This window comes from Mus caroli, chromosome 13 (genome assembly GCF_900094665.2).
Source record: "Mus caroli chromosome 13, CAROLI_EIJ_v1.1, whole genome shotgun sequence".
Classification (NCBI taxonomy): Eukaryota; Metazoa; Chordata; class Mammalia; order Rodentia; family Muridae; genus Mus; species Mus caroli.
Genome location: NC_034582.1, coordinates 55,967,766 through 55,995,643, shown reverse-complemented (window position 1 = coordinate 55,995,643; position 27,878 = coordinate 55,967,766). Strand labels below are relative to the sequence as shown.

General features: G+C 47.4%; 1 protein-coding gene across 5 annotated transcripts in view; it reads right to left on the bottom strand.

Moving 5' to 3' along the window:
- Positions 1–20,903, bottom strand: part of Dapk1 (death associated protein kinase 1) — a 162,821-nt gene extending 141,918 nt beyond the window's left edge. For 2 of the 5 annotated variants that reach the window (XM_021179879.1, XM_021179881.1), the window contains exons 1-2: positions 20,584–20,747; positions 20,098–20,269 (exon numbers count right to left, since the gene is read on the bottom strand). In XM_021179879.1, the coding sequence (XP_021035538.1) occupies positions 20,098–20,159 (62 nt within the window). In that variant the 5' untranslated portion in view covers positions 20,160–20,269; positions 20,584–20,747. Of the gene's footprint in view, positions 1–20,097; positions 20,270–20,421; positions 20,440–20,583; positions 20,748–20,821 lie in introns of those variants that run through there. The other 3 variants (XM_029468550.1, XM_029468552.1, XM_029468551.1) reach the window with 3 other exon arrangements.
- Between the last annotated feature and the right edge of the window lie 6,975 nt (positions 20,904–27,878).

Here is a 27,878-nt window from a genome sequence, read left to right as displayed (position 1 = left end):
CCAAAAGAATGGGAATGGGTGGGTAGGGAAGTGGGGGGCGCTATGGGGGACTTTTGGGATAGCATTGGAAATGTAATTGAGGAAAATACGTATTAAAAATATTAAAAATAAAAAAAAATAAAAAAAGAAAAGAAAGATACTCATCCTAGCTGCCTGGAAGCCAGTATTCAGCTAGCAGCCTTCAGATGAAGATGTAGAATTCTCAGCTTCTCCTGCAGCATGCCTGCCTGGAAGCTGCTATGCTCCCACCTTGAACCTGTAAGCCAGCCCCAATTAAATGCTGTCCTTTATAAGACTTGGTCATGGTGTCTGTTCACAGCAGTAAAACCCTAATACTAAGACATGTACATATTTCTATCTCTAGTGTATGTCACACACATTAGTTGAGTATACACATATATGCATCTATATGTGCAGCTACCTACACATGTACAAATCTCCATAAATACATGCATGCTTGCAGACGCAGGCAGGATATTCCTTACAAGGAATGCTTACAAGTATAAGGGTTTCAAGCTGCCTATTTGGGGGGAAGGGACGGATTTTGACATATTTACATGAATTGTACTTGCTAAACAGGGTAATTGTGATCACAGGAAATTTGGAATTTTTTTTTAAGATGTGGGACTTGTTATTTCAGACTCTACTCTCTCCAACCTAACTTCTCTGACTCTGTTTTCCCCATGTATAAAAGCACAATATCACCAGAAGCCGCAAGGGTCAGAGAGAGACCCCTAATGAGCTGCATAATTATTACCAGGATTAGCATTCTTCCCTCCTGCAACACCCCCACCCCACCCCACCCCCAGTTATCTACAAAAGCCTTCTCCCAGCCAACTTTCTCTCTGCCCTGGCCTTCAAGCAGCTGGGTCTTCCTGTCTTCCACACCTTCATCATCACAGGAAGAGATGAGAAGAGAGGCAGGGGTCTGGAAAACTGCTATGTCCCCTGCTGTCCCTGTCCATCTTCCCAGATCCTCCCACAGCTCACAAGTGACACTTCCTTCCCGCCTCCCTGGGAGCCTGCAAGGCTAATTCACACCTTGCCCTGCTGGCAAGACTCCCAAACCCTGAGCACCAGACTTTCCCAGCTAGCTCACAGTATCCTGCTAAGAAGCTCTTCTTCCTGAATACATCTGGGGAGTCTCCCATAGACCCCCATCAGTCCGCAATGACATCCTGTGCTTTCAGAACCTGCACACACCTTCCCAGAATCAATTAAAACTTACCAGGAAGAAATCAACTCAACCCTCAGATCTTCCTTTTTGACACCTCTGCTTCCAACATCATTAAAGGTAGTGTGGTTTGACAGGACTGTGGGCCTGGCTAATGGCTGTGGGCTACAGGCTTACCACCACGTTCTCTGAAACCTGAAGGTATCCAGCTGTGCTGAAGAAAGGTGTGACCGACCGCAGATGTGTGTGGCACATGAACATCAGAACAAGGAGCCCCCTTCCCCTTCTTCAATAAAAACAGGGTTGGCCAAGTTGTAAAATTCCAAGGATTGGGAATTTAAGTGTATTATTTGAGTCATATGCTGAGAAAAGCCAATGTGTTTAGGGGATCCTAGGGAAGAATTCATCCACTGCTTGAACCAACCTCGTCAGCAGAGTGTTGAGCACTCACAAGCCAGGGCCCCCACAGACAGTCTGAACAGGGAAGCAGGTACAAGCCTACTTTATACTTCTGTAATTTGTTTTCAGAAACAGTTTTATTACAGTTCAGGGTGGCCTGATCAGTTCCAAGTACTCCATGGGACTTCCAGTGAGTCCGGTCAGCACCCTTAGATTCAGCCAATCTCAGGTCATACCTCGTACCATGCCATCAGGCCTGTAACAGCTGTAGAGCTATAGCTTCAGTCCTTCAGTCCCAAACTCCCTGATTATAGCCATTACTGTCTTATTTGTTACTTCTGAAGTACTTCTCCTTGCAAGAGACTGGATATAAATGACCTCTAACTCTGGGTATTGTCACCATCCTGACAGGAACTGAGACGTTCTCAAGAGAGAGATGCTTGTGTCCTCCTGGGCTATCAGACCATTGAGACAATGGATCCCAAGAATTGAAATTTTCCCCAGGAACCCTCATATGGGGAAAGGCTGAAGCCAGTGAAACCAATTGTCTCCTTCAATAGTATTTACAACCTGTCAGAGTACACAGAAGTTTGTCATTAGACAATGACATAGGCCAAGAGACCACAACTCAACCCACTCTGGTTTTCTGCTTAAACCTACTCAGGTCAGCCCTCCCCACAACAAGACAAGCTGGTGGCAGTAGAGTCACAGGATCTCTTTGTCCCTCTTCGAAAAACCATCACATCGAATGCATCTCTGTCTTCTGCTCACTGTAACTGGCATATTCAATTGGCTCACAGAGGCCTGGTAGCCCAAACTGGCATATAAGGGCTACCAGAACTCATGTTCCGGCCCCAGTGAATCCACTAACAGTATCACGCACATATGTGTGTGCAAACACACACTTGCCCAAGAGAGTGGCGTGGGAGAGTTGGAGTCGCACAGCAGTGCACACTGGCCTAGGAAGGCACTGATGCTCAGAAATGACTTTGTGAAGACCGTGAAATATAAACTCAGTAAACCAGAAGCACAGGGGAGTTCAGGGTGTTGACAGGACAGATACCCAGCACCCGCCCCAACAGAGAGAAGGACAACAGAGCAAGCCCGTCTCATCCTTTCCCTGTTATCACTGGTAGACGCCCTTCCCTGGTTATCTATCATCCCTTCTCCACCCATCTGCCTGTTGTTCTCTTTTCCCTGCAAAGGGAGTCACCCTGTTCCCTACGGGACTTCCTGTTATGTCCAGCTGGTGTGTGTGGGGGGCGGGGGGTAACAGACGGGAGAGTGGGATCAGGACAGAGACAGATGATGGTATCTCTTCCCCAAAGTGGCATGAGCTGGTGGCTCCAGCTCAGCAGACATGCCATCAACTCCCTGCACTGCCAGAGGGTGCCGTGTGCATTTCACCACCCCAAGCTTCTGGACCACGGGGACAGAGTCATTTTCCCACAGCAGTACCCCTTCCTTTAACAGCCTTACACATTGGCCCCAGTACCTCAGGCCCTTGCCACCTCCCAAGCATCTCCAATCCACTTCTACAGAAAGTGACCCTCAGAGTTTTCTCAGTAGATCTGAAACAAGTGCTGGACCCCAGGGATCAGTCAGCAGGAAGCACAGTTCATCCTCCCCGCTCTCCCTCCACCTCCCCGCCCCCACCCCAGCCAGAAGCCCTCAGAATTGAGCAGGTTATCTTTAAAAGCTCCCCTGTGTGGAGCAGCTGAGGAAATAATGAGGCTGAGGTGTGGGGAGCTCCCCATGGTTACCCATCCCACTTGCTGGAAAGGCAGAAAGCAAAGAGTTATCTAGCTTTGACTGAAAACTGGGAAGCAGCCTGAACAGCAACAAGAAGCCCACACCTGGTGAGCAGGTTAAAAGCAGTTATAAAATAAGACCAATAAGCCCCACTGGGAGAGGTCTTGGAGTTGAATCAAGGAGATCCAGGGGCAACAGGCCAGCCCTGGTGAGGGGCTCAGAGTCCAGAGGCACACCTACATTTGCAGGGAGCCCACCCTGGGCCCTTGCCTGGAGGGTGGCGGCATGCAGCAAGAGCTGGCCACACTCAGCCTCCAGCTGAGTGGAACCCAGTGAAGATAAAGAAGAAAGTGGGGCCAGAGACCTCAACCAGTTTTCACACAAGCACAATGGCAGAATCTGGAGCTTGATCAGACAGTGTAGACACTTCGATAGTATCCAGCAGCAAGAGCCCAGTTTATCCATGCCCCTTCCCATGCAAGGAGGAGATGCTGGAGATCCATGAGAATCTAAATTGACCCAAGGAGTGTTCTGTGCTGTCCTTAGGAATTCAACTGATGAGAGTTAAGAGCCTGAAGCCATGAGGAGCTAAGTTACCATGGCCACTGCAGGACAGAGGTAGCTGTCCCTAGGGGAACTGATCCAGGCTAATGGCAGCGAGGATGAGAGATCAGCACGGCAGGCCTGGGGTGAGCAATAGGGCTCAACTCTGAATCTTAGGTCAGACATTTGGTTACTCTGGCAAACTGAATTACATCACCTCTTAGAGTCTTGGTTTAATGTGCCGGTGAAACAGAGGGCGAGCCGGCTAATTACTGTACACAGGCTGAACTTGCCCCTGCCTGTCTTATCAGAGAACAGTCACAGGCGTCCAGACACGGGTTCTCTGTGCACCTTCTGAACTCCGACCAGTGTTGAAACAGAAGCCAGGTGGCCCCGAACTCTTAAAATATTTATCTTCACAGAAAAACTTTGCCAAGCCTGAAACAGAAGATGCCCCAAGAGGCGCTGATCTGTGGGATTCAACTAGGCTGATACTTGTAAAAAGGTGCTTCTGGTAGCTGCCCTGATAACTAAAAAAAAAAAAAAAAAATACATTACTCTGGAGATAGTGGCCTCCCTTGTGTGGATGCGATGTCTCCACAGCGTGCTCAGAGCTGGGCACTGGTGCAAGCGCAGCTCTGATTCCCACCCAGACATTTGTGAATTGCCACAGTACTGTGATTCTCACCTAGTGGCACATCAGGCCTCCAGCCACTGCACTGGGCAGTTGCTCTAATTTAATTCTCCAGCTTCTTGTTTGTGTCTGTCCCACTTAATTATATAGGATGTGGCTCACCTCACTGGGCAGTGGCCAGGAATGAGCCTGCCCTTCCTTCAAATCACCCAGTCAAACATTGAGACCATCCCAGGCCCATTCACAGCTGGACTGACAAGAAGCCCAAATTGCCCAAATTGACACACACACACACACACACACACACACACACACAACCATCAACAACAACAAAACACCCACATCCTCCATTTTGGAATTACTTGCACTTTAATCCATAGAAATTTTGCTTTCAGACACAGATCTGAATCATAGAAGCTACTGGTCTGAGAGAGAGAGAGAGACTTTCAAGTTCTCACACAGCAACATAATTGATGTTCACATCAATTATACTTACGTTACATTATATTTACAGCGGTTAGCATTTTTGTTTTGTTTGGTGATTGTGCTCTTAGCGATGTTTACAAAACCTGCTCAGAAACTCGGATTTGCTTTATCCATTTACTAAATAAGGCATTTAAAGCCTGTGCTGTGTTTCTCTAAATGCCAAATAAATGTCTGAAAGATGGGGGTAAAATCAGTTACAAAGAATCAGCTATTCCTGTTTGAGACATTCCCAGTAAATTATATAGAGCTCATAAAACTTACTTTGCTGGACATGTACTTAAATCTTTATGCACCTAGCCTGGTATATAATATTTCATTGTGCCTATGATCTCAGCCTCCATATTGATAGTTAGGTAACCAACCACCTGCCACCCACAGGCTGCAGAGCAAGGACAAGAGTCGGGCTCACTGATTCAAAGGAAACCCCTCCAGCCTAAAGAAAAGGGCTTTATAACTCTTAATACCTGTCATGTTTAAAGGATGCCTAAAATCTTGCTTTATTTTAATCAAGCTCTTTATACAGCTGCTTATTTACCCAGAGCCCCTGCCTTGTTTAAAAGCTTAACTTAACGTGTGAGATGGTTTAGGATCAAGGGTTCTCACCACTCACTGAGGACCCAGGTTTGGTCCCCAGAACTCAAGCTGGGCATCTGTTTCCTGTAATTCCAGAGCCAGGGGGCAGGGACAGGGGTGGGGAAGGGGACGGACATCTGCATGCATACAGCTACCCAAGCATAGGCACACACAGACACAAAATTTAAAATGATGAAAATAAAGCTTAAAAGTAAAATGTAAAGATTCAAATGTTTCCACTATCTTTAAGATCTAGGTGTTAGCCGGGCATGGTGGCGCACGCCTTTAATCCCAGCACTCAGGAGGCAGAGGCAGGTGGATTTCTGAGTTCGAGGCCAGCCTGGTTTACAGAGTGAGTTCCAGGACAGCCAAGGATATACAGAGAAACCCTGTCTCAAACAAATAAAAACAAACAAAAAAGATCTAGGTGTTATCACTGTCTTTGTAAAAGAATTTTCTTAATTCGGTATAACTTGGATGAAAGAGATTGAGTCCCAAATTGACATACACACACGCACACACTCACACTCACAAAACCAACAACAGCAAAACACCCACATCCTCCATTTGGAATTACGTGCACTTTAATCTATAGATAGGTTCCTTTTTAATCCGCATGCTGACCCAGGTCACTGTCCAGCGTGCTGCTTAGACTCCATCTCATCCTCCTAATGGGAAATACAAATGCCAGCCTCTGGCCTAGCAGCCCCCATCTCGATCCCTCCCTCTCCAGTCTTGAAAATACACTGAGGACATCCATAAGTGGTTGAATTTCCTTCTCTATCTACCTCCCTTTCGGGTAAAATCATTCCAGATTTCTCTTTTAGTATAAAGGGAAAGGCTGGACTGTAAGGAGGTAGAATTGGAAGCCAGCTGCAGCTCACGCAGGAACGCCTGCAGAGACCCTGACTGACGGGCACCCTACAGAGACATTGTCTGGGAAGCTCTAAATAGCAAACCTCCTGGGACCAAGTTCACTCACCTGGGGACTGACTTTTCCTCTGAGGGGTTCTGGGGGGGGTCACACATCCTGCTCCCCACCGTCTTCCCTGACTCGTGGCTAGGAATGCAGCCCAGCTGGAGGGCTGTGCAGTAAAACCTCCCCCACCCTTAGAAAGGTGTGGGAAAGAACATCCATCCATTTCTGCACCCAGAGCCCAGATCTCCACTTTTCCGAGCCCCAGCCACACCTCAGAGGCTCTTCCGTGCTGTTACCTACGTGTAAAAACTCTTCTAACCCTGCAACAATCCACCATAGTGTCCCTCCTTGAAGCCCTCATCCAAGACTTTCCAGAAGCGATTGCACAGATACGTATTTAACCATAGCAATGATAAGCAGGAGGAAAGAAAGCAATGCCACCTTTTCTGCCTCAGCGGGCTGAGTATCAAGGAATCAAGCTGGCAGGGTCTCCAGTCCTAGCCAAACAGTGACAAAGGAGACAAGCACTCTCAGGAGCAGCCAGAACAAACCGGGCAAAACTGTCCCAGCCCTGGATCTCCAAGTTCAAAGCCTTCTTTTAGCCCAGTCCACTGGAAGTTCAGAGACATCCTTTTTGCCGATTGGACACAGGACTTCCTTGGCCTTGGCCCCTGTACCTGTCAGTCAAGACTCATGTGTTTTGACCCTGAGGCTGAGTGATTCCCTTTGGAAAGAGAAAAGATTCTGCTCCGATAGCCAACTGGCTAGAGCGAGCATTTCTTTGTGCCACAGGTGGAGTTGAAGTGGTTCAATGGCCTACATCAAGGTAGAGGGATGTACAATGCACAGGAGGGCCCCGCCCAGCAGAGGGCTACTCAGACCACAATAAGGTCTGGGCTTGGAGGAAACAAGGAAGTCAACAAACACCCGGTAATGCCATCCTTAACTGGGGCCAAGGCAGAGCCAACAATTAAACTCCTCACCAACAATATCGACTTCTGCCACTTCAGTCTCCAGGATCACCTCTCCGTTTCGCTCACAGTGCTGGGCGACTGGATGATAGATAAAGGTTTTACAGCTGAGCTGCATAACCCTGGCCTGGGTCATTTTCCTTCACATCCTGACTTCAATTTCTTGCAAGGGACGTGTAGACAGAGACTCACACACTCTATATGTGCGCCTGATTCCTACCAGTGTACGTAGGTCTGCCTCTCACAAGAAGCCGGACGGATGAAGGTGAAAATGAGGGGAAAAAAATCAAGTTCTTCAAATCAGAATGACTTGACCTGGCTCTAAAAAGTGTTTTCACCTTTCTTTATCTCACTCAAAAAAAATTATTTTTTTGTTTGTGTCTAGGTGTTTTGCCTGCCTGTGTCCCTGTGTACCAGGTGTGTGTTTGGTGCCCACAGAAGCCAGAAGAGGGTGTCAAATCCCCTGGTTGTGGGCCACCATGCAGGTGCTGGGAACTGAATCCAGACTGTCTCCAAGGTCAGCCAGTGCCTTTAACCACTGGGCCATCTCTCTCACCTGGCATAGCACGGCTGTTATAAACTAGAGAGATGAATGCAGCGGGCTACCAAATAAGAAGGAATCCTTTAAAAGCTGCCTGTCCTTCAGCAGCCAGGTTTGCTTAAACAAGCCATATGCTACCTCCAACCACTCATGGGGACAGCCACTCAGCAGCATCAGTGGGCATTACCCGGCAGCTGGCAGAGCCCAGCCATTAGGCAGATCTGAACAATTCAGCCTTTCAGCCACCAACCTAATGGACTTTTCTTGGCAGAGGCAGATCTGAGTTGGCCAAGTAACGGCTTTCACATCTCCAATCATGGCGTGTCAGGAATGAATGGAACCTCCAGTCCACCCTGGGTCTCGCTCTCTGTATGTATTAGGCACTCAGACTCCCTCTGGCCTAATGATCCACAGCACACATCAATCCAGTTTCCCTTCTTCAAACCCCTAGTACTGTATTTAGGCACTTCAGCTGGCTTTCAAAATTAACATGCAAGCTGACATCTTGGACTTATGGACCCACCATGCTGAAAGGACTGCTAAGTCCTGAGAGGACAGATTCAGCACCAGAGACCAGCAAGCTCCTTGGGTCTCTCTAATCCACTTTTTGTTACTATTACAAAATGCCTGAGGCTAGATGCACATGAGAGATTTCTTCAACCAAGGCGGTGGTGGCACACACTTGTTAAGCACTTGAGAAGCAGAGGCAGAGGCAGAGGCAGGCTGATCTCTGTGGGTTTGAGGCCAGTCTGGTCTAGAATGAATTCCAGAACAGCCAGGATTATATATAGGAACTCAGTCTCAAAAAAAAAAAAAAGCCATATTAAAATATGAATTTACATGCTGACACACAGTCTCAGGGTCACCATTCCACAATGCAGGTCTGGCTAAAGGCAGCAGGATCCTTCTCCCCTAACCCCTCCGCCTCCTCTTCCCCTCCCCCTCCATCTCTCTCCATCCTCTCCCCTACCCCTCCCTCTCACTTTGCTTCCCTCTGTAGCTGTTCTCATTAGGAGAGAGCCTCCCGGCCCTGAAGTGGCTTCCTTTTCCTCCCGTGTTCTGGGTGGACTGGTGACTATAATACTTAAGCTCTGCCTCCAGCAGCTAGCTTTCAAATGCCCAGCCATGTGTTTGAGAGATACTCAAAGAACCACCAGCCCACTACAGAAGCACTCACAAAGGCCAAGGGAGCCCAGCCCAGCCCAGCCCAGGGGATAGGAGCAGACAACACCGCGGGGACAGACTTGCTTAGCCATATAGACAAATGGCTCAGATAAATGAGGCTGACACCAGAAGGGACCCACACAGAAAGCTGAGCCAAGGGGGCAGAAAGAAGGAGAGGAGAAAACCAGAGTGGACAAGAATGAGGGAAAACACAGCCACAGCCACTGGGAGCTGGGACCAGGACCTGAATATGCAAATGAGGAAGGAAGAAGACAGATGACCCAGAAATTCAAGCAGACCCAACATCAGTTTACACTTAGTCAATCCCTCCCTACTCTCTCTCCGAGACAGGGCCTCCCTGGCTAGCCTGGAGCTCACATGTAGACCAGGTTTTGAACTCAGAGATCTGCCTGCCTCCGCCTCCAGAGTGCTGAGATCTCAGATATGCACCAAGCACCCAACCTGTCTTTCATTCTTGCTCTTGGTCTTATTAAACAGTCACTGGAGTGCCTATTACTGTGCCAGTCACCTTACATAGTATTGACATAGCAGCCTTGGAAAGGCATAGAGACAATTCTCACTTCATAAATGAGAAAATGGAGTCTCGCAGAAATAGTGTTGTCTGCGCGAGATACCGATACACTGAGAAGTCAGAGATGCGGTCTCTCCAAAACTCGCTGACAATTGATTCCCAGTACACAGAACAGTGGGGTGAAGCTTGTCTTGGGATAGGTTATGAATGGATTGAGGTCATTAGCCTAGGAGTGGATTAGCTATCCCCAGGGTGGGCTGTTACCCATTCTTGGCTTTCTCTGACTCTCTTTCCTTGCCCTTTTATCCTTCTCCACAGATGACAAGGGACTCTGAAGACACAGGCACTATGCCCTCAGATTCTGTCCTCCAAAACTGGGAGCCAGATAAGCTTCCATTTCTAAAGGACTCAACTCTCTGAATTCTGTTGCAGCAACAGAAAACAGATGGACAAAAGCAGGTTAGAAGCCCTGAACCACATCCTCGTGTCTGGTAATGAACCTGCACAGGCAGATGAGTTGTACAGTGACCCCAACAGGAACTGCTGAACCCGTGGACAGCAAGGGGCAGACCCAGGAGGAAAGAACTCCTCCAGCAGCTGCAGGGGAACGGAAACCACCCCACTGCAAACACAAGAACCACAGAGCTAGGAGTTTCCAACATGTCTGACAGCAGTGCACAACTAACGGTAGACACTCAGAGAAGCAATACTTTATTTATTTATTTTTGTAGTTCAGCAACTTTTAAAAGTTCATGTTTTTTCATATTTTTCAAAATAGATGTACATAAAAAAGGAAGATTTACAAGAGGAAAGATTGCCTTCCGCACAACACCAATCCTAATGACTCATGATGGGACCTCACAGGTAGGAGCCACCAATTCAAGCCCAATCCTTAAGTCCATTTCCCAGCCATATGCAGCTGTGGGGATCCCAGGAGACACTTCAAGTGGAATGAATCTCAAAGAAACACCTTCTCAAACACACTCAGAGAAGCAATCCTTTATAAAGGGTGCGCGCGTGTGTGTGTGTGTGTGTGTGTGTGTGTGTGTGCGTGCGTGCGTGTGAAATGCTTGCTAATGTGGTGTATACCTGTGTGTACAGGTGTGCCTACATGTGTATACATGTCTATCTGTGTGTACAGGTGTGCCTGCACGTGGATGCCTGAAAGCTAACACCAATATTGAATATATTCCAGGACCTCTAATATTCCAATATTCCAATCAACTCCTTTCGTACTTTTTGAGACAGAGCCTATCACTCTAAGCCTGAGGTTCCCTGGTTCTGCTAGACGGTCTGGCCAGCAAGCCCCAAGGGATCTCGCTGTCTCCAACTCCCCAGGGCTGGAATTCCAGGCCCAAGCGACTGTCTCACTCAGCTTCTGCCTGAGTGTTAGGGATCCTGACTCAGGCTTTCAGGACTACACAGTGCATGCTTTACCAAGTGGCTCAGCCCACCCCAGGTGTACAGAGGAATCCTCTGGCAAGCTGATCGCCGTCGGATAGGTAGATCGATAATTACAAGTTGAGTGTCCCTTCTCTGTGATACCTGGGGCTGGAAATGTACCAGATGTCACAAGTATTTTAGACTCTTTGGAATATTCGATGAACTCACCAATGAAGCTTTCCTCAGGCGAAAATCCAAAATAACCCACTGAGCGTCTTATCCATCATCAAACAGTCGGGATTCCTGAACACACACCAGTTTTACAGTTTCAGGCCAGCAAGGTTCAGTCATAGTTGTACCTGTTGGCTCACAGATTGCTAGGGCGGCCTCTGTGGCACCGCAGGTGAGTTCATCTCTGACTTTAGCTGTATCTGTTAAGTTTGTCTTCTACAGGGCGCACACACCTTCTGCACTGACAGCTCTCCTTCCTCCATCCATCGCCCAGAAACATACACTTATACTATTCCCTGCAAACCACAGAAGAGGGATGGGCTGAGCATGGAGGAGGGGTGAGCTGAACATGGGGGAGGGGAGAGCTGAACATGGGGGAGGGGAGAGCTGAACACTGGGGAGGGGTGAGCTGAACATGGGGGAAGAGTGAGCTGAACATGGGGGAGGGGTGAACTGAACACGGGGAAGGGGTGAGCTAAACATGGGGGTGGAGTAAAAGCTGAACATGGGGGAGGGGTGAGCTGAACATGGGGGAGGGGTGAGCTGAACATGGGGGAAGGGAGAGCAATATAGAGGGGAGGGGTTAGCTGAACATGGGGGAGGGGTGAGCTGTACAGAGGAGCAAATGCAGCGCAAACCTTCCCAAAGGACAACGGTATCAGGACCAAGCTGGCATCAACATTGATGGAGTCTCCACTTCTCCCCAGCAGAGCTAGCTGCTTATATTTTTTCCTTTCATTATTACTTAAATGGTACAAACCCCGCCTCCTGTGCCACTGGGCCACAGACAGATCTCTGAGTTGCTAAGCAGATGGGGGTATCTCAGAGAAAACTCCAACCCTCCTCTGGACGGGACAGCAGAGAGGCATTGATTATTCTTTCCGACTGGAAAATCCTGCACTGCAGGCCGAGCTTAGGAGCTTGTCATAAACATCTGAAACAGGCTAGACAATTTTATACTAAAAGGGTAAAGACGCGGCCAGGTCCGTGGTCCACGCCTTCAATCCTAGCACTCAGGAGGCAGAGACATGCACTTTGAGTTCATACTGGTCTACAAAGTGAGTTCCAGCTAGAAATACAAGGTGAGACACTCTGTTAAATTTAAAAAGAGAAAAAAAAGTTAAGGTGGGGTTTGGGGAAATGGCTCAGTTAGGAAAGTATTGGTCACTCAAGCACCAGGACTTGGGTTTAGTCCCCAGCACCAAGCCAGGCATGTAGTGGACACTTACAAAACCAGGGCTGGGGAGGTAAGAACAAGAATAAGGCCCAAGCCAGCTAGCCAGAGGCTCCTAAAAAATGACCTGTGACCTCCACAAGCATGCACACATTCATGTACACACACACACACACACACACACACACACACACACACACACACACAAATGCACATACATACCCCAAAAGTAAAAGGTGGGTTGGGGGTGTGGCTCGGTGGAACAGCTGTTTATTCTGCTACCCGAAAGAAAGAAAGAAAGAAAGAAAGAAAGAAAGAAAGAAAGAAAGAAAGAAAGGAAGGAAGGAAGAGATAAATAAATAGTGGAAAAATAACTCAACCATGGAAATCCGTTCATTCTTGCAAGTGAAATATAAACACTATGAGTGACCCTTTTCCAAAATGAACAGGACCCTGAGTGTTTAGGATTTTTTTTTTCTTTTTATGGTCGCTATTGTTTTTTTCTTCTTTTCAGATTTTAAAAGACTTACATATCCATAAACAGAAGAAACGCAAGTTTAAACATAAAATTCACCTGTTTCCTTCACATCTTTCCCAAACAGCCTGAGGTAATGGGATGGTGCACAAGGGTGTGAGCCTGCTTAAGCTATTGTGGAGGTCAGAGGAGGACACTGGCTGTCCGCTCCATCAGTGTCCACTCTATTCCTGAGACCACGTCTCTCACTACGTTAGAACTAAGCCAACAAGCCCCGAGATCCTCTCCCCCTCCCCCTGTCCAGCACTTGAGTGGCAGGACCTTTTGTTTTTCCTAAGAAAGATGAAATTCAGGGAAGGTTATTAATATATTGTTATTTAAACCATATTAGTAGGAGAACAGAAAATCAAATGCTACACTTTCTTCCCTCCATCCTCTCCTAACTCCCCACTTAAAGGAATGCACTTAGAATATCCAGAAAGGGACATGACGACTTGTTACTAATAACACACTGCTGTGGAATCCCCATCGAAGCCAAGGGGAGATAGATGCACTTTGCTCTGCTGAGATATCCCAGGAAAAATCAAAGCAAGTTCATTGATGTCACCTTCACAATAAAATCCCAAATGACCACGCACTAGGTTTGAGCTACAATGACCATGAAATGAAAACCTGTGGGTCACTGAGTAGGAGGGACCCAGGGGACAGAGACCAGAGTCTCCCACATTACAGTACTAAGAAGTTAAACTATAACCTACGAGTTTTATCAAGTTTACAAAATGCTAAACAATTAACTTAGGGACTTGACTAAACAGTATGTACACATGTGCTGGTGCCATGGGAAACTGCAGAGAACTGACAAGGAAACCTTAAGATGGTTGGAGCAGGCTTAGAGCCAAGGTAGCACACACGTTCAGAAGGACCAGAGCAGTATAGCCAGCGTTGGCAGGCTTCTATAGAATGGAAACTGTTGCAGTTTGACTGCAAGATCCCCCACAGACTGAAGAACTTTTAGGAGGTGGGGCTTAGCTGAAGGAAGTAGTCATGAGGGGTAGGGCTTCAGAGGCTACATACACATAGTCAGACCAGCCTATAGCTACAGCAGAGACCCCTGCTTCCTATCCAGAGCTACCTGAACAAGCCTACTGAGCTTTCCCGCTGCTGTACAGGACAGTCCTGACAAGGAGGAGGGGAGGTGAAACCATGAACCGAAAAAAAAAAAAAACCTTTCCCTGTTGTCATCAAGTATTCTGTCCCAGGAAGACCAAGATAATCCATGCATTCAACTATACTCTACATTGTGACAACTGGAGTGCCGAACGTGCAGAGGTGTCCAAGATACTGCTTTCAAATACCAATTTGATTTAACTCTGGGAACGGGGAGGGATCACCACAGGGTAAACCTTATAAAACAATAGGTCAGGCCTGGGCCAGGTCCTCAGATGATCTTGTCACCTTCTAACCAGCAGTCTTGAGAAAATTGCTGTGACTAAACACTGAACAGAAGAGAGATGCTGACCACCAGGCTCCTCCCAGGCCACAGTCTCTGAGGCCTCTGGTTGCCTAATGGCAAGGGAAGCCACCCGTCTCCTGTCAGCACACACTTTCTTTTCTCTCCTGATCAGAAATGCATTTCCAAAGCATCATGCTTAGGTTGGGTACACACAACAGTTGGCTCGGAATTAAGGATACGTTTCTCTGCTGAGTCAGTCAATAAATATAACCTTGATTTAGTCTGCCTGCACCCCAAAACCCCAACACACCATCTGAGGAGATACCCTGTAGTCAATTTTCTGTCTCTCCACCCTATTGCCCCCCCCCAACCTCTCCCCATAGGACCTAGAGGGAAACAGTCCATGCCTTCAGGGAGTGACAAGTCCTGGGAGGCAGGGGACATGGAGCAAAAGACAATAAATGCCCCCTCAGCTAGTGAAATACGCAGTGAGCGCCCTCTCCGCATCACAGTTCTCTCCGTTTTCCTGGGGCATGTCAGCACAACTGACCCTGACCCATCAGGTTCCTAGAAGCAAGGTAAAAACACAAGCCCAGCGTGGAAGAGCATGCGCGCAGGCCCAGGAAGTCAGCTCCAACCCCCTCCGCTACTGGCTCTGCTACCAGCCACCCTGAACCTAAGTTCAGGCCCAGGGCCAGAACACAAACCTTCCATCACCAAATTGCTCTCCCTAATAAATACCACCAGCCTCATGACTGCCTTTCCACTGCCTTCTCACAATTTCTCACTTTCAATTAAAAAGCCTATGGATTTTATGCCAAACGGGGCAGGCCATAAATCTGAACTATAAGCTTCTAAACGCCATTCAAGCCAATGTGAAATATTTAATGCTCCACTCCATTTGTTGTCCTTTAAACTGATCTCACTTCTGGAAGTCTGGGCAGCTATGCTCCTTGCTGTTGGGTGGTAGAGAATGCAAATGTGAAGGTTTCATTTCCATGAGCTTCGACATCCTCAATGGCTGTCCTCATCACGGTCCCTGATTACTGAAGGCCCATCTCTATACTTCTCCCAAGGACCCATTCAGTCGATTGCCACACATTCGCTGAGCACCCACTAAGCACCATCCATCTAATTCGGCACTATAAACGAGAACATGATGAGAAAGGTTAAGGTCGTCACTACCTGGGAGAATAAGCAGACTATTACTGTGCAGGGTGGCAGCTGCCATAATACAGAAATACCGGTTATTGAATTAATAATATTAGGCAGTGACTATGTGTCATAAATCCAGGGCCACTGTCTCGAATTCACCCAAGACCATATAACTGTCGATGTCCAAAACAGGGCACCAAGGCTTTAACGGCTGCAATTACCATCTACACCTTAAGTCCACTCTCTTCTGCTGCCCCGGTAGCTCTGATACATTGGCCTTGTGTCTTCAGCACACCACACAGCCTCTAGAGAAAGAACCACAGGAATGGACACGGGACCACAGAGCATACCCAGAAGGAACTCTCAAACAAGCAGCAAGCTGCAAGGATCGTGATGAACACTAATATAAAACCCAGGGAGCTGTAGACAAGTCATCTATCTGGCTTCTGTAACCATGAAGTGGCCGCAGAGATGCCTCACGGCTGTGGAGGACTTGCTGTGTAATTCAGGCGGCTGGAAGTTCAAATCCCAGCACTCCTACAAGCCAAGCATCTCACACACGCCAGCTCCGAAGAAAAAAGTGGGGAAAGGGAAATAGTTAAGGCTTGCTGACTGCTAGCTTCCCTAAGAAAATGTGAACCCCAGGTTCAGGGAAAGAACCTGCTTTAAACGACTAGGTAGAGACTAAAAAAGAAAGGCATTCTGGACTCTACACATGTGCACATGTGAGCGCACCTGCGCGAGCACACACACACACACCACACACACAACTCTGTTGAACGTTATCAGAGTTACTAAGGAAATGGGCTTCGGTAAGACCAAGTAAGATCAGACCATGAAACAGAAGATAGGGCCAGTCCCTCAGCAAAGCAGTAGACAAGGAGGTACTCAGAAAACTCAAAGGCCAAGCTCAGTGATGGCCAAGAGTTTAACCAAGGCCATTGGTGGGCAAGCCCGCAAGTAGCTGCCCAAAGTCCCAGCTGAGAAAAGATGCCAGGGTACACTGGGCTATTAAAACACCCTAAGCGTAACAGGTGCTCTCATTAGACCTCCTCTTGGGGAGCAGTGTATTCCATGGAAGAAGCACCATGGTCAGCCTCTCAGGAGAGGGCAAGAAATGCCAGAAAGCCTCCTTGAGTTAGCAGTGAAGAGCTCCAAAATCTTCTAAAGAGAATGTCCCCTACACACACACACACACACACACACACACACACACACACACACACACACACACACTTCTGCTTGGAGGACAGAGCTCTAGCCCAGAGCTGCAATAATCTGAATCAGAGAAACCAAAGACAGTCAGCTGCCAAAAAGGTCTCCACCAGGACCCTTCACACACAGCAGGTCCCCTCTTCAAACCGGGAAACAGATGAGAATTCCTCATAGATCCATGGAGTCATCAGCCTGTCTCAGACAGGTACCCATCCTGGTCAGGCCTACAGATCAGAGTCATCAGCCTGTCTCAGACATGTACCCATCCTGGTCAGGCCTACAGATCAGAGTCATCAGCCTGTCTCAGACATGTACCCATCCTGGTCAAGCCTACAGATCAGTCATCTGTTCTGGATCAGACCTTCTAAATTGTCTCCACCACTTAAATGACTTTCAGGTTCTCTGAAAGAAGTTACTGGGATTATCAGTTATGACCTGAAAGGCCACAAAGCCACCAAAATGCAAAGTTGGGTTTTGGTGTCGCCTATCTGTCTGGTGGTTGATCTCATCTGTCACTCCCTGACAAAAACCCGGGTAGTTTTAAAGTTCTTAGCAGTCAACAAGAAGTTCTACAGTCTGGGGCACTAACAGATACAAGCATACGCATTCAAAAGCCACACCCTCTCGGTTTTTCCAAGTTAAGTAACAATAGTGTGTTCTACTTCCTTAAAAATTCATCCTTTCTCTTCCAGATCAGTATTTTTGGGGTCCAATTATGTGATGAACAGCTATATTTAGGGATCACTAAAGAGAGCTAGGTGGGGCTCTGGGGTTGAGGGCGTGTTGCTCTTCTAGAGGACACATGTTCAATACCCAGCACTCGCACCAGGTTTCTCACAACTGCCTACAATGCCATCTTGGAAAGATCCAATACCCTCTTCTGGGCTCTATAGGCACCTGCAGTTATGCAGCAGACACAGAGGCTCATAAATAAACTAAAGTTTGAAACTCTGAATGCTAGTCCACTTAAAGCTCTCCTTAGCAGTTCACAGCTCAGAGCTTAGCATCACCCTGTGTGATGGTTTATATATGCTTGGCCCAGGGAGTAGCACTGTTGGAGTGGGTTAATATCACTGTGGGTGTGGGCTATAAGACCCTCACCCTAGCTGCCTGGAGGTCAGTCTTCCCTTAGCAGCCTTCAGATGAAGATATAGAACTCTCAAGCTCCTCCTGCACCATGCTTGCCTGGAGGCTGCCATGTTCCTGCCTTGATGATAATGGACTGAACCTCGGAACCTGTAAGCCAACCCTAATTAAATGTTGTCATTTATAAGAGTTGCCTTGGTCATGGTGTCTGTTCACAGCAGTAAAACCCTAACTAAGACAACCCCGCATTCAGGCCACATACCTGTCTCTTTCCATTTCTCTCCCTGTGAGCCCCTCCCTCCACTCCCAGTCTTCCAGAGACATATGACATCACGCGTGCCGCATCTTCTCTGCTGCCTGTGCACCTCCCATCAAAGCTTCTTTGGCAGAAGTGATGAAGTCCAAGACAGGATAAAACCACAGGTTGTGGAACATCCTTAGAAAAAGCCAACCTTTACCTGCTTCACATTTTGGCAAAATCAAGAGCAGCTATCACAATAGCTGTGCATTTTCTTTCTTAAAAATCCCAACTCCCAGTTACTCCAGAACACCTCTTCAAAATTCCTAGGTCGCATGAATTATTAAACAAACAACTCATCAATTAGTCTTTCATAGAGAATAGTTAGACACAGAAGCCTAGACAAGAGCCAAAATCAGAGAGAAACATTAGTGACAAATGAGCGAACCGTCATCCCTGTCATTACAAGCTTGAAATGAAGATCAAAAATCCACTTGCTAAACACAGGGACGCCCCACCCCCTCCCCTTTCTCTTAATCCATGGAAGGATGTTAAGAGAAACAAAGTCAATGAATTTCATTCATAAAGCAATCAGCTCACCTAATTTTTTTCCATCCCTTTTCGCAAGATCATTTCTAGAATGTGTTAACCTCACAGAAATGGTATCAAAACCTTTTTTCCCATCCTTTTTTATTTCCTAAACACCCCCCCACCCCCTCCACACACACACACATATTCATCTTGCTGTAAACCATAGAAGGAGAGTGGCTGAATTCCAGTTAAGTCAAGTATTTCAACCGCACACTCAACCTCAGTCTTCTCCAGATCCACGAAATGGGATCTTTCAGAACCCTGCCTTTTATTTACTTACTAAGATTTAAGATAATAGTATTGTCTTCCTCTGCATAGGCTCCACAGATGCCTCCAGGCTACACTGAACTTACACACATCCTGTACAGTAACTCTTTAGACCTCTCTCTTTCCTGGGCTGTCTGGATTATTATAAAGTTTTGGTTAGATATCTTTCAAAATCCTATTAGGTAATAGGTCTCCCCCCCCCACCCCCACCCCCACCCCTTTCAGTTTCCTTCCCATGAATTAAAAAAAGAAGCTTGGTATGAGGCCATGGGGTATATTATGGAAAAATACAAACTTCAATACACACTCTGTGTGAGTAATTGCAAGTACATTTGTTTATAAGCCCGTTTGCCTGCTTCTGTCACAATGCCAATACACAAATTTCACAAGACAAATTTTAAATGTACGTATGCACACTGGGCTCTCTGCGCACACAGCAGAGATCAATACACTCGGTGGGCTAATGGATGCCCAGCAGTCATCAAGGGCTCCCAGTGAAATCTTCTTTGTGCACCTAGACACTGACACACTCTGCTCAGCATGGCACCCCGCACAGCGTGTTGGTACGCTCTGAATCTAGACAGCCGCCATAAGTGACACCGAAGCCACCACTAACCAAGCCCGGAATTAAATTCCTGGTTGGAAGAAGTTTCAAAATCCAAGGCCAACATCTGGCAAGTTCCACGCCTGCCTACCAATCCTGGCTGGTGTTGCACTGAAAATTCAGCACAAGGGGAGAGAATTAATTGTTTAAGTGCCCATTAATTAACTTGTACGCTGCTTAAAAAACACATGGGTGGTCCCTCCAGTTGCAGTTAGAATCTGCGGTTTGCCTCATTGTCTCAAAGGGGTGAAGGCTGACAGGAGTTAGTAGTGCACACAATGAAGTCTGTTCTTATCCAGGGATTCTGACCATACCCTGTGTGTGCACAGTAACTGCATTGTGGGTTGCCTCTCCACCCCTCGGATCAGGCAGTTTATTCCTGGTCCCTGGCTTTAGCTGGTTAGGCACCGGTTCCTCTGCTATTGCCCATCTCAGAGAAGGGCCAGCCAGGGACATGCCCGGTTTAAGCAGCATCTGTTTATCGCGCAGTGCCCCCCACCACACACACCGCGCGCTTCTGTCACCCCTTCCTGGTACCTGCCCAGTTCCTCGCCGGTGTCGTAGTAGTCGTCCACGTTTTCCTGCCTGAACACAGTCATGATAGACTGTCACGCCTCACCAAAGCCCAGGCCACTCCGGCTCCGCGGCCCGAACCATCCCCACCGCCGCCTCGCCGCTGCGGGCCCCTCATACACCAAGCCGCAGACCTCTGAAAGACATGGGGAGAAGAATGAGACGGTAAACTCCAAAAAATCGGGGTCCCAGGGGCTGGGTCTCGATCTCGAGGCCTCCCGCGGGCAGGGGCCACGCGCCCTTTGTTAAGTCTGGGCTGGGGGACCCCCACACCCCGCATTGCCGCACCCCAGCCCCGTGCCTGCGGTCCCCGGGCTCCTGCCTCCGCCTCCGGACAACGTGGGGACAGCTCGGGGAAGGGACACAAAGCGCCCTGCCCGGCCACCTGTTCCCCCGCCCGGCGCCCCGGCCGCCCTCCCGCTCCTCCCACTGCCTGCGGCGGCCACTCACCCGGCCCCGCAGCTCTCGCTTCGTGCGCCCTGAGCCCCGCGGCGGGTCCCGGTCCCCGTCAGCTCCGAGCGGCCTCCGCTCCTTGCGTCGGGCGCAGCTCGGCCCCGCGGGGACGCAGCCACCACCTCCTCCGCGCCCTCCTCCTCCGCTGCGCTCGCGGCTCCTCCCGGTCCGCGCTCCCGCCCCGCCGCGCGCACCCCGCACACACCCACTCGCCCGCACCGAGCGCGCGCCCCACCTGTGACTCGGCGCCCGGCTGCCCTCTGCCGCCCGCTTCGAAGAAGCCGGAGGCTTTCGTCCTCTCCGAGGGTGAACCCAAGGATCCGTGTGGGCCAGGCGACGTGATCCGTGCCTCGAAAAACAAAAAAAAAAAAAAAAAAAAAAAATAGAGCAGAAATCAATAAAGTCCTGCCCCGGAGACGCCCACACCCTGATGGAAACGATAGCAAACAAATAGCTTATAAATGAGGTCGCTCTGTTCTTCTGTGTTGACAACAAAAACCGAGAGAGGACAGCAGGGGCCTCATCAGAGGGGGCGTCTCCCGCCGCTTGTTTTGAGCTGAGATGTCTGAGATCCAGGGAGAAAAAGGTTGAACTATCAGAGGCTTGACAAAGCTTGGGAATCCTGTCAGTACTGTGGTTGCTCAACTGAAACACAGCGAGTCCAGCTTGAGCTGTATTAAGCTTTCAATACACACCAGACACTGTTTAAGACTGTATTTAAAAAAAAAAAAAAAAAAAGAATGAAAATCGCCGTAGATGTGTCTTTATATTAGCTACATGTCAAAATGATGGTGCTTTGGACCTATTGGGTTAAATAAAACTTTATTAAAATAGTTACACTAGCTTTGTTTTGTTTGCTTATTTGTTTTACAGTCAGAACAGTAACCATTTACCTTGCATTGGATTGCTGAGGACTGGCCAGTCTGCGCAGACACTCTGGGTCCACCCGTGAAGCCAGCCATTCTTCATTATGTCTCTCCCCGTGCTCCTGACTTAATAAGGTTCCTAAAGGGGATTCTATCCTGCTGCCTAGAATTGCGAAGGTTCATCCGTGAACCCGCCAAGAGTTCATATCCACACCACTGCTCAAACTCTCGATTCAACAGATATTTTCAACTGTGGAGGCTTGGGCCTAAAAGAACAAAGAGAAGCAAAAGAATGTTCCTCTGGCCATGTATCAGATCCTAATCTTAACTATGTCCCCAGCTAGGAGTGGTAGCACACACCTGTAATTCCAGCACATGGGTGAAGAAAACAGGAAGATCGGGAGCTTAAGCCCAGCCTCAGCTGTAGAACAAGTTGGAGGTGAGGCTGGAGTACGCATCTCCAAACACAAGCAGCAAAAAGGTATTCCTAACGGCCCAAGGAAAGACCCCAGCCGGCACAATAGAAGAAGGAGATTAGAATGTGCCACTGGCCTAAGTGCTAAGATAGAGAGTCAATACAAGAAGATATTGAGAATTGACAAATACAATAAAAATAACAACAGCAACCAAAAAACAACAACCAAATAAATGAAAGGGTGATTTACTTGGGAAGCATGCAAATAAATACATCTGCCCCCCCCCAAAAAAAAAGAAGAAAGAAAAGGAAAGGAAAGGAAAAGAAAGAAAGAAAGAAAGAAAGAAAGAAAGAAAGAAAGAAAGAAAAACACGGCGTAACTTATTTTCCAAGACCACTGATAGGGCTGGATCTACTCAGGGCCATTAGAGCTGATCAGAAGACATTTTTCTGGTGTCACGAAGAAGCAGCATGGAATTGAGAATTATAAATTTTCATCTAATATTCATGAGCCCATCTAGCAGCTGAACCAGCTTGGAGGGCTCACTCACTGGGATCTGCACTGACTCAGGCAAATCTTTTCAAAGCAGCAATCGTGATAGTTTAAAACAATGTCATAGCCGGGCCGTGGTGGTGCACGCCTTTAATCCCAGCACTCGGGAGGCAGAGGCAGGCAGATCTCTGAGTTCGAGACCAGCCTGGTCTACAGAGTTCCAGGACAGCCAGGGCTACACAGAGAAACCCTGTCTTGTAAAACTGAAAAAAAAAATGTTTTTAATTTCTTGGTTTTCCTTCAATCCGAAGGAGTTTAGTGCTCCCTCCCATGGAGATGGGCCTTAACTCTCACATCCATAGTTTCTAAGACAATCTGGGGTAGCCACACTGGGTGGTTTCTTCCCAATATTAGCTCCTCCCCCGGCTCCATACTCTATGGCCTCTCAGTGAGTGTCTCCTGGAACTACCCAATAAAGTCAGAGATCAGAGGAGCTAAGGAGATGCCCTAACCCTTGGGCACACTCACCCACCCACCCATCCTGCCACCAGTTAACGGCTTCTAGCTCAAGTCCTGTGAAGTCATTATCATAGGGTGATTTTTTTTTATACAGCACTCGATCACCATATAAGAAAACCGTGAGAAGCTAAAGGAATTAGAAAAGGCTAAAGGAAACATAACTTTGAAAGCATACCAAGTCAAAGCTGGAGAAATTATTCTCTCAAATGAATCTTTACACAATTACATAAACTAGCCGTTTCCAGTTTAGGGTTAACTTTCTTAGCCTCAGTTTTATCACCCACAAAATGGGGACAAAAGCAAGTGAGATGGCTTAGCAGGTAAAGGAGCTTGCCACACAAGCCTGACAAGCTGAGGTTGATCCCCAGAAGCCACAGTGCAAAGACAGAAGTGATTGCAGAAACTTGTCTTCTGAATAACACACACACACACAGACACACACTCACACACACACAGACACACACACTCACACACACACACAGACACACTCACACACACACACACACAGACACACACACACAGACACACACACACTCACACACACACAGACACACACACACTCACACACACACAGACACACACACACTCACACACACACTCACACACACACAGAGACACACACACACACAGAGAAAGATACACACACATAACACAATATGAACAAAATAAAGAAAATAATGACCCGGGCAGTGGTGGCTCATGCCTTTAATCCTAGCACTTGGGAGGCAGAGGCAGGTGAATTTCTGTGTTCGAGGCCAGCCTGGTCTACAAACTGAGTTCCAGAACAGTCAGGGTTACACAGAGAAAGCCTGCCTAGAAAAACCAGAGAGAAAGAGAGAGAGAGAGAGAGAGAGAGAGAGAGAGAGAGAATAATGCACATGGGAACAAAGTACATTTTCATCCCCTAAGCAAATCTAAAGAGATAGAGATAATCTGTGTAAAAGAGTGGTTCATTATGTAATACATAAGAATATTTAGCATTGATTTTGTGTAATGTTCTAAGCCAAAACAACTCCAAGGGACACATCTCATTCATAGAAGACAAGAACCCATGTGTTAGGAGATTCAAGCCACAAAGGACATCCACACAAATGGATTGATTATAATACAGATTAAGGGCTATGGCAATCGTGGAGGTCGACTTTAAACCACAGGATAAATTTCAGGCTAATATTTCATAGCTTCATTAGTCTGAGTAAACCAACTTGCTATTATAAAAACCTCAGAGATCACAGAGATTTATCGCATTCAAGAGTCACTTCTTGTTTGCAGGGAGTTGGGAAAGGACTAAGCTCCATTCAAAGGACCCAGTCATGTCCCATCGGATGGATTTATTGCATCCTTATGTGGTCCTTTATGTGGCTGTTGAAAACAGAGAATGTGCAGCAGGATGCCCCAGAAGTTTCTTAGATTTGTAATTAAGGCTTACATTTCTTTCTTTTTTAATTAGCAAGATGTTGTCAGATCAAAGAAAGACACTTTCAGGTGAGTTTTTCATAATATTACTTTGGTCTTAACAAAAAACGGACATTTTTTAAAGGTCTATTTTTTATGCATATGAGTGTCTTACCTCCACATATTTATGTGCACCAGGTGTATTCCCGGTGCCTGTGGAGACCCTAGGCAAGCAGAAGGCTCAGGATTCCATGCAACTGGAGGTACAGGTGGTAGTGAGACAAGATGAAGGTTCTGGAAAGTAAACCCCAGTCCTCTGGGAAGAGCAGCCAGAGTGCCAAACCACTAAGCCGTCTCTCCAGCACCAAGAGTGGATCTTTTTAAAAGCTACCATGCAGAATATTTCAGCACCTAGAAAATTTTAAAAATTTTAAAAGCTACCATGCAGAATATTTCAGCACCAGAAAAGTGCTTTCCTTGGAACTGGAGAGACCGTTCAGCAGTTAAGAGGGCTTGCTGCTGCTACTCCAGAGGACCCTAACTCACTTCCCAGAACCCATATCAGGTAGCTCAAAACTACCTTGTAACTCCAGTTCCAGGGTATCCAATGTCCCACTGTGGCTTCCACAGACTGGGAGGTGTGTGTGAGTGTGTGGAGGGTGTGGGTGTTGGGGGGGCACACTAGCCCAGACTGTGGGGGTGCTATCACAGGCTGAGAAGTAGAGGGCACTATCACTATCACAGGCTGGGAGGTAGGGGAACTGCTATCACAGGCTGGGAAGTGTGGGCTCTATCACAGGCTGGGAGGTGGGGGGAGCTATTACAAACTGGGAGGTGGGAAGGCTAGAGAGTCATTGGAGAGGTAGCTCAGTGAAGAGATGATGGCTCACAGTCTGGAGAGGCCAATGTGAACAAACATATAACTGTGCTAAATATAACCCTACAACACCACACCTCACATAGCCGTTCTAGCTTTCCCCACCCTTACAGCTGGTCTGCAAGACTGTCTTAGTCTTTCCTTATCCTCCAGTCATGACCACTCTGGACTCGCCCAAATGTCTCCCTCTGGCTATGCTCTCCCTCATTTAACAAACTTTCTCCTCTGCCATACTCAGTCATGCTCTCCTTTTTATTTTTATTTTACAGCGGAGAGGACTCAGGGATGGGAGGAGTTCAGGGCTGAAAGGAAGCTGGTGTTTAGTGAGACCTTTCAAAGCTGAAGAATGAGAAGAACAGAATGGTTGATGACGGTGGCAGAATGACGGGCAGAAAGTCACAGGCAAGCAGGGTCTGGACAAGAAATGACTCCGAGGATTAGGACTGTGACCCTTGCTTGCTCAGGCTTCTTTAAGCTACCAGATCCCAGGCACTGCGGTAGCTTTTCCAATTTGAATTTGAAGAAGGTCAGTAGAGACAAATCAGGAGAGGCTTTCAAATGACAGAAATCTCAGACACTGGTCCTTTCCCGCCTGGAGAAAGGGATTCTCAGCTTGAAGCTTGACTTCAAGTCTCCACTCATCTGCCTGGTCTTCTCTCCCTGGGTATCTGTGAGGCCAGGGTGAAGGCCCTATGGGCTTTTGCCTGCTGTCTTTCTCTGCTCCCCCTTCCTCTCACTCAAGTTTCCAATTTTGATTTATTATTGAAGTGAAATCCAGAAGCAAGCACTCAGCTTTACACCCTCATCAGAACTGGATGTGCCGATCATACTCACATGTACAACTGGAACTTACATCCCCATTGATTTAGTGAAGAGAGTTGGTTTTTTTTTTTTTTTGCCCCCATTGAGTCTACTTTTTCTCCTCTGTGGTGAATAATGGTCCTCTTTAAAGCCATCAGACCTCACACCATCGATTTCTAGTTATTTTCCTTTCAGAAGAAATTATGGTTAAAATATTTTCAGTCCACATCGAAATCTCTCTCCTTTTTTTTTCTGAGGATGGGTATTAAATATTGCAGGAGACCCAATCACAGAGAAAGCCTCTGGGTGTCCTGGCACGGTTCAACAGCTAAAAGCCTCCTTACTCAAGCCGGTGACATGATTTATGGTCCCATTCACGAAGCATCAGTTGGATTTATAGAAGCATCGCTTTAAAAAAAAAAAGACAAACTCGCCATGAATTCCACCCCCCCCCCCCAAAACTCTTGTCAGCTGGAAGATTTGCAGGGAAAGTAAAACCTGTTGACATTGTGGACCTATTTAATGCCTCGTGCCCATACCAGGAACTCTGTTCACATACCTGTGATGATGCTCCTGCTTCAGCTCATGGAGACTACATGCAAACACACGCATACATGTTTAACGCATTGCTGATGTTTGTTTTGAAGTTTGAATGTTTTTGCTATTTCTTTCATCTCTTTTTTTGGGGTGGGGGGTGGGTGTTAGTTTTTTTCGAGACAGGGTTTCTCTGTGTAGCCCTGGCTGTCCTGGAACTCACTCTGTAGACCAGGCTGGCCTCAAACTCAGAAATCCACCTGCCTCTGCCTCCCAAGTGCTGGGATTAAAAGCGTGCGCCACCACACCCGGCTTATTTCTCTCATCTCTTAAGTAAAATTTCATGATGATATTTTGTGAGGTCATGCCCAGAAGCATATCCCTCAGGGATGAGGAGCAGGCACTGGATGCTCCTGAGAGGGAGGACCAGCGACCACTTCTGAAGGCAGCTACTCCTTTAACTTCTTCCTGCGTCACAGGAAGCCAGGTCGTGGAGGCTAATCTCTATGAAGCCAAATTAGGACGAGCAGCTAGACTGTACATGTCACCTGGTGCCTTACTGTTGACAGGCAGGTGTGGGTTCGCACACAATGCAATGATGTCACTGTATCAAAAGTTCTAGTGAAGAGTAGTAGTATGGAAAAGCCTGGTGATGCACACCTAAAATCACTATACACGGAAGGCGGAGTCAGGAAGATTTCCAGTCTGGGTCCATCTTGGCTACCTAGTGATTCAAGGACAGAGACATCGTGAGACTTAGAGACATGAGTAACTAAATAAACACGTAAACATAGGAAAGGAATACTGTGCTGTATAAAATAGACACTACCCGTGATTCAGTGTTGGCCTTAAGAGTTTGGAAGCTGTCTTCCAAATTCTTGGAAGAGTTTGGAAGTTCTTGGCATGGGCCAGTTACTGAATATCTGTCCAAGAATGTGTGACCTAATTTGCCTTTCTTGGGAAAGTTGTCCATAGCACGGAGTCTTTCAGGTTCCTTAATACGGCTTAGGAAGCCTTGCACCAAGTGCCTGCTGTTTACAGCAATGGGTGTTGGACAAGATGTATTCTTTTGACCAAAACATAAACAAAAATATCTCAATTGCTTTCATTGTTCCTCCCTTAGTTTAGTTACAAATGCTTATTATTAAATATAATAAAGGTTCCATGGCAACTGGAGAGATGGCTCAGTGTTTAAGAGCACTGCTCTTCCACAGGATCTGGCTTCAATTCCCAGCAACTAGATGATAGCTATCAACTGTAACCATAGTCACAGGGGATCTAATGCTGTCTTCTAGCCTCCGTGGCCACCAGGCACACCTGCACTGTGTACACATGGGCATTCGGGAAAGCATAAATTTACATAAAATAAATTAAAAATTTTTAAAGGTCCTC